Source organism: Ictidomys tridecemlineatus, chromosome 4 (assembly GCF_052094955.1).
Source record: "Ictidomys tridecemlineatus isolate mIctTri1 chromosome 4, mIctTri1.hap1, whole genome shotgun sequence".
Classification (NCBI taxonomy): Eukaryota; Metazoa; Chordata; class Mammalia; order Rodentia; family Sciuridae; genus Ictidomys; species Ictidomys tridecemlineatus.
The window spans coordinates 166,364,448-166,371,137 of record NC_135480.1 but is presented as its reverse complement, the minus strand read 5'-3'; the positions used below and the strand labels follow the sequence as shown (position 1 = coordinate 166,371,137).

Here is a 6,690-nt window from a genome sequence, read left to right as displayed (position 1 = left end):
ATAACATGTAGGGAAAAAATATTCCCACTCAAATTTGCTGATATGAATCTTCTCAAAATTACCTACAAAAATATTTTGAGGCATTATATTAAAAAGCACAATTATTATAAATTTGTCTATACATCTTTTTTTTCTTTTACCTAAGATACAGAAAACAACTTTTAAAAATGAAATTTAGGGGCTGTGGTTGTGGCTCATAGGTAGAGCGGTCGCCTAACACATTTGAGGCACTGGGTTGGATCCTCAGCACCACATAAAAATAAACAACAAAAGAAGATATTGTGCCCAACTATAACAAATATATATATATATATATATATATATAATTATATATATAATTATATATAACACATATAATTATATATATTAAAAAATTGAAATTGCTGAATAGAGAGAATGGACATTAGGTTTATGGATATGAAAAAATGTTCAACATCCCTAGCAATTAGAGGAATGCAAATCAAAACTACACTGAGATTTCATCTTACTCCAGTCAGAATGGCAATTATCAAGAATACAAGTAACAATAAATGTTGGTGAGTATGTGGGGAAAATGTACACTCATACACATTGCTGATGGGACTGCAAATAAGTGTAACCGTTCTGGAAAGCAGTATGGAGAGTCCTTAGAAAACTTGGAATGGAACTACAATTTAACCCAGTTATCCTTCTCCTTGGCGTCCACCCAAAGTTCTTAAAATCAACATACTATAGTGACATGACCACATCAATATTTATAGCTCAATTCACAAGCTATGGAACCAATCTAGGTGCTCGTTAACAAATGAATGGATAAATAAAATGTGAAATATATACACAATGGAATATTTTAACTATACAGAATGAAATTATGGCATTTGCTAGCAAATGGATGGAACTGGAAGAAACTAGCATGCTAAGTGAAATAGGCCAATCCTCAAAATATGCACAGGCCTAATGTACTCTCTGATATGTGGATACTAACACACAATAGGGCATGGAGAGGGAAAAATAGATGTTCATTGGATGACAGAAAAGAGTGAGAATGGGAATAGGAAAGACAGTAGAATGAATCAGACATAACTTTCCTATGGTTATATATGAATACATGGCCAGTGTAACTCTATATCATGTACAACCACAAGAATGGGAAGTTATATTCTATATATTTATAACATGTCAAATACATTCTACTATTATGTATAACTAAAAAGAACAAATTTTTAAAATGTCCTCTTACTAGAAGGAAGAAGAAAACAAATAGTTGAAATTGCAGTTGTTACTTCAAAAAGATAGCAAAACCAAGTACCATAAAATGACTTACTACATTTTTATGCTTTTATTCTAAATCATTTGTAAGAAGCTCAAAGACTAATTTTTGAATAACCAATTATTTTTTTAAGAAACAATTGGTTTCATAAAGTACAAGTATTCTACTGGATTTTATATCTTTTTATTGGGGTAAAACTGTCAATTTTATTATAGGAGAATCTTAACCTCTTACTGTTGAGGAAGAGCAGCTAAAGGGACTGGAATGAATATGATGAAAAAAAAGAGTTGACTGAACCCAGGGTCTGACACATACTAGGTAAGCACTCTACCACCACTTACCTATACACACAACCTTTTTTTCTTTTAAGAAAAGCCCTTCCTAAGTTATCCAGACTGGTCTTGAACTTGTGATTCTCCTAATTTAGCATTCTCATAGCTGGTGTTACAGGCCTCTGTCAACGCACCTGGGGATACATGTACTTTTGAGATTTCTCTGTACCAAACAATTTGTTATTGTTTAGAAGTTCTTATTCATCAAAGAAAGCACAATGTCTAATCTTTTTTCTAATTAGAACCACATATATTTATTTTCTTCTTTTAAGGTCCATTATAGCCCTACATTTTCTTTTAAATTTTATCAGTTCTATAATTTATCTTAAATTTTTCATTTATTTCTATATATTTGTTATATTCCTTGTCCAAATGATATTTTCATATATAGACCACTCACTAAAGTGGGAAGCAGCCTTTTGTATGTCAATATTTAGAAATAAATGTAATGCTCATCTCCAGATATATAACATTGGCAAATTAGTGTAATTAAATATAAATTTAAATACAAGTCAATAATTTTGGCAGTGATCATTTTAGTCACTCTGTTGCCCCAAATTCTATTTTGATTTAGAAATTACATTGTCTCTACTTCCTGTTTAGATTGATTAGTGCAATCTCCACTAACCATAGGTGAACACTCATTGATATCCAAGAATACTTTCATTACTATTATTTATATATTTTTGATGGATTAATGTTTTTCTTTTATCCTTTCCTTCATTCTCTTCATCCCTCCCTCTCTTCCCCTTTTTCTTCCTTCCTTCTTTTCATAAAGTAAATATAGTTGTATATACCATCCTCCTGCCTCACAGTCATAGTAAAAATGGATTCTGCCTTTTATGAAAATACATATAAAATTAGATAGTTGCCATTAACATATATCAAATAGATTGGCAATTTTATTGGATCTTCTGTTGCTTGATCAGTTATGTCTGCTTATCATTGCATTTTATATCACTGGATTCATTTGTTAGGACAAGAGTATATTTAGGATTTGAGGGTTGTGTATAGAGGATATGCCAGCAGGCCTTTCCATTCAACACAGGCCAATGTTCTGTAAAAAATACATTAGCTAATGATGCATCACAAAAGCTACAAGAAATTTAGAAGATATTCTGCAAGGAATACGGCCTAATTTTATTGGAAGCAGTAAAAATGAGATACTACTAGATTTACAAATGTGGGAGTATGGTGAGGAGTGGTACCTACAAAAAGTAAAACAAAACACCCAGGGGATGAATGGCTCTAATGCCAGTTTTTCTTTGTAGTTTATGAGGCACATCTTTCTTACTATTCCACAGGCCCTCAAAATCTGAAATCTTTAAACCTGAGAGTTCATGATCTTTCCTTAATACAAATGTTTTCTCCTACATTTTCTATATACACCAAAAGAACATATTCTTGGTTCCACAGGCCATGGAGAAGGCAATTACTGTCTGCAACAAGGTTTACAATGTCTGCTTTTAATGGAAACTAAGAATGGCATGATCTCCCATAAAACTACACTTACATTTTTTGAAATTCTGAGATTACATCTTCCTTTCTTATTTCATGAAATGATTGTAACAGTTTGAAGTATTTTAGGATCTTACTTGATAAAACAAAAATTTTGAATAACTGTATTTTCTCCTAGTCACAATTTTATTTGTACCATTCATACAAAAATGCAGATCTGTGAACCAGGGTTCTCATGTGTTCTTTTTTTTTTTGAATATATATTTAGTTGTTGATGGACCTTTATTTTATTTATTTGTATGTGGTGCTGAGAATGGAACCCAGTGCGTCATGCATGCTAGGCAAACGCATTACCACTGAGCCACAACCCCAGCTCCTCTTGTGTATTCCTATTCATTTACTTGTTCCAGTGGTTTGGAGATTTTATTAAACCTAAGAATTACCTAGGACCTTGTTAAAATGTAATTCTTTTCCCCATCTCCCCAAAGATATTCTGGCACCAGTACCTAATTCTTACTTTACAATACTAGAGATACATTGTGGGTGAACATTACTAAAAACAAGGAAACTTATTCACTTGTTATGCACTTCTCCCCAGAAATTTTGAAACTTGTCAAATATTCAGTTTCTTCAATGAAAGGGGCACAACTTAAGTTTCATAGGTTTAAGGGACTGGCTTGAGCAAATAAACCAATGATCACCTTAACTCCCTAAAGTTGAAAACAATTTACAAAGTGGATTTTCTGGTTGTTCAGAACTTGTAATTGTCTGTATGATCTGGAGTGCTACCTCTTCTTGCTCCAGAGTCTCAAGACAAGTGCTCAGGCCCATTCCGTTGAATGTTCTATTAAGCACAGGGATGGGTTTAACCGCTAAGTTTTAAATGAAATAATGACAGCTTTTCAGTTTGCCTCATAGTTCTGTCCCATTACTTATTACTAGAAGTAGTAGTTTTGATTTTGAGACTGCCATATAAAAAGCAAAGTAACCAATGGTGGTTGAGCTGGAGAGCAGGACTGGACGAGGCCGGCTGGTTCCTGCAGTGCCCAGGCCTGCACGGAAGCGCCCTGCAGAGGATACTCGCTTTTCCCCGCCCGGCCAGAGGGATGAGCAGAAAGAGCTCCCCCGGGGCATTGTGTGTGAGCTGGGCCCAGAGATAGCAGGCCCAGGGGGGTAGCTCCGCCGCGGGAAACAGGACACGCCTCAACCCGGGCAAATTCCCGGCCTCTTCTGGCTACAAGCCAGCAGTCGCCGCTCGCCACCTCTCTACTCTGCTGTCGCTGGACCGCCCCGCCGGGTCCCGAACTCGTCCGCGCCCTGGCGCGCGGCCCCCGGGCCCTTGGCGCTGGCGGCGCGGTTAGGACCGGACGGATGTGGCGCATGCGTGGTGGCGCCACCCGGCGCGGGAGCTGTGGCTGCGGGGACACAGATGGGCCCGGCCGCCGGGGCCGGGTTCCGCAGCGCGGCGGAGGTGACGGGAGTTGGCGAGGCCGTGCGGGTGGCGCCCGACAGCAGCTGGAGGAGCGTTTCGCGGACCTGGCAGCGAGCCACCTGGAGGCCATCCGCGCGCGGGACGAGCGGGACCGGCAGAACGCGAGGCTGCGCGAGGAGAACGCCCGGCTGCGGCTCGAGAACCGGCGGCTGAAGCGCGAGAACCGCAGCCTCTTCCGTCAGGCTTTGCGGCTCCAGGGGGAGGGCGGCGACCGGATGGCCGCAGAGGCGGCCCTGGGTCCCCCGGAGGCTGGCACGAACCGGAGGGAGAGAGGTGGTCGCCGTGAGGATGAACCAGGCAGCCCCAGGGCCTTGAGGGCCCGGCTGGAGAAGCTGGAGGCCATGTACCGCAGGGCCCTGCTGCAGCTGCACCTTGAACAGCAAGGGCCGCGCCCGCGTGTGGACAAGGAGGAGCCGCCTGTGCAGGAGCCTGACTCTGGCCTCTGTGCCCAGGACCCGGCGCCCCCAGGGCCCTGGCTGTAGCCTCTGGCCTCAGCCGGGAGAGGCGGGGCGTCCCTAGCGCCCCTCCTTCCGCGCTCACTGCTTCCCCACCCTACACTGCTGGACCACTGAGCTCAGTGCCTCCAGCCCACCACCTGACACTTCCGGTGGCGCCCTGCCTCTGCCCGCGGGGTCCTGCCAGTGTCTGGGCTCTGGAGCCCCCATGTGTGTGGGCACCTGCTTCTGGGCCCTGCTGGTTCCACCGGAAGAGGCCCTGCAACAGAAGCGCGGGTTTTGAAACAGCAAGAACTGGTTCCTGGAAGCTCTTCCTAATTCATGAACCTTTCTAAGTGTATTTTTTGTTTCTCAATAATAATTCTTTGAGGGCTGAATAATGCATCTTGAGTTGGTCGAATTTGATGTTCTTTCTTTAATCCACTAAAGCCGCCAGTTATTATTTCTTGTGTGGCCAATACTTTTGAGTGTGTGTTTTTATAAATAGCTATTCAATGGATATCCCACGAAGTACTACCTTTTTATAAAGAAGAAGATGATATTTATGACTTAGAAATTCTTGTCTGCCCCTGAGTTAGTCCGCATACATTTAATATATACTGATTTGTTTTACCCCAGAGAATTTTTAAATATATTCCTATAGGTAATCCTTTGAACTGGTAAATAAAAGTAGTCCATTAAAAATAATCTAAAAGCTTCCCATGACTATTATTTGAAGTGTGTTAAAATTTTATATGTGTCTTTAAGAGATGTATAGCTTCCCTATTTTAATATCTAGATTTGGTTATCCTTTGTAAGGTTTTTTTTTTTTTTTTTTTTTTGTTTTTTTTACTTTATGTAACTGATCTTTTAAAATAATGTAAAGATTAGTTCATCTAAGCATTTTTCATTATTATTGCATTAATATTAGAGGTTAACCAATGTGTAGCTAATTTGTATCATTTTAACTGTTTAACAGCTTTTAAGAAATTGTAAGTTACTTGTACATCAAAAACACCCAAGTGGAATCATTTTGGTTTTCATCATGGTTTTTGTAGTGGTCAGGAAAAAGAGATTAATAACAAAACGTTCTAAGATCACTTTTTTTGCATTTTGTTCATGAATAACACTTTGGCCTACTAAGTAGTGAAGAGGATAACTTTGTACCTGATAAAAACTATAGAGGCAAAAAGTGTGACCTCTTTTTTCACCCATCATAAAGGTCATGGTCAGTACTTCTATAATAACAGACAGGCTAACAAGACAAAAAAAGCATGGCAAATTTATCCAATCTAAATTTTTAGGTAAAACAAGAGCCTTTGAAAATTAAAATTAAAAACTCAGTGAAACCTGTGTTTATGACTAGATGGGAGGAATGGACATCCCTGTAGAATTTTGATTTCATGAAAAGTATATGACCTATTGGTTATAGCCTGGAAAGACCTGTATGGTATCTTGGCTTCTCTATATGGCATTCTTTCCTTGGGCTTAAGGACAAAACCCCTTCTAGAGTTAAGGGTCTTTTGAACTACTATCAGACAAAACAGATCAGAGAATTTCTTTATGGCCTGCTCCTGAGCAGAAAAGGATGAGAGAGTTTGAAAATATATCTACATTTTGTAATTGAGGTAAAGCTGTTCTATGTTCTATGTTTCTATGAGCTGCCTTGGGAAAAGCAAGTTCTACTTTGAGCAGCAAACAGGGAAAGAAACATAGGAAAAAAGT

The 6,690-nt window shown here is 39.5% G+C and overlaps 1 protein-coding gene across 1 annotated transcript; it reads left to right on the top strand.

Annotated features, from left to right (window-relative positions):
* Nucleotides 1-4,139: 4,139 nt before the first annotated feature.
* Tusc1 (tumor suppressor candidate 1) lies at nucleotides 4,140-6,052 on the top strand. Its single transcript, XM_005334192.5, has one exon. The coding sequence runs from the start codon at nucleotides 4,411-4,413 to the stop codon at nucleotides 5,011-5,013; it is 603 nt and encodes a 200-aa protein (XP_005334249.1). The 5' UTR covers nucleotides 4,140-4,410; the 3' UTR covers nucleotides 5,014-6,052.
* Nucleotides 6,053-6,690: the final 638 nt, after the last annotated feature.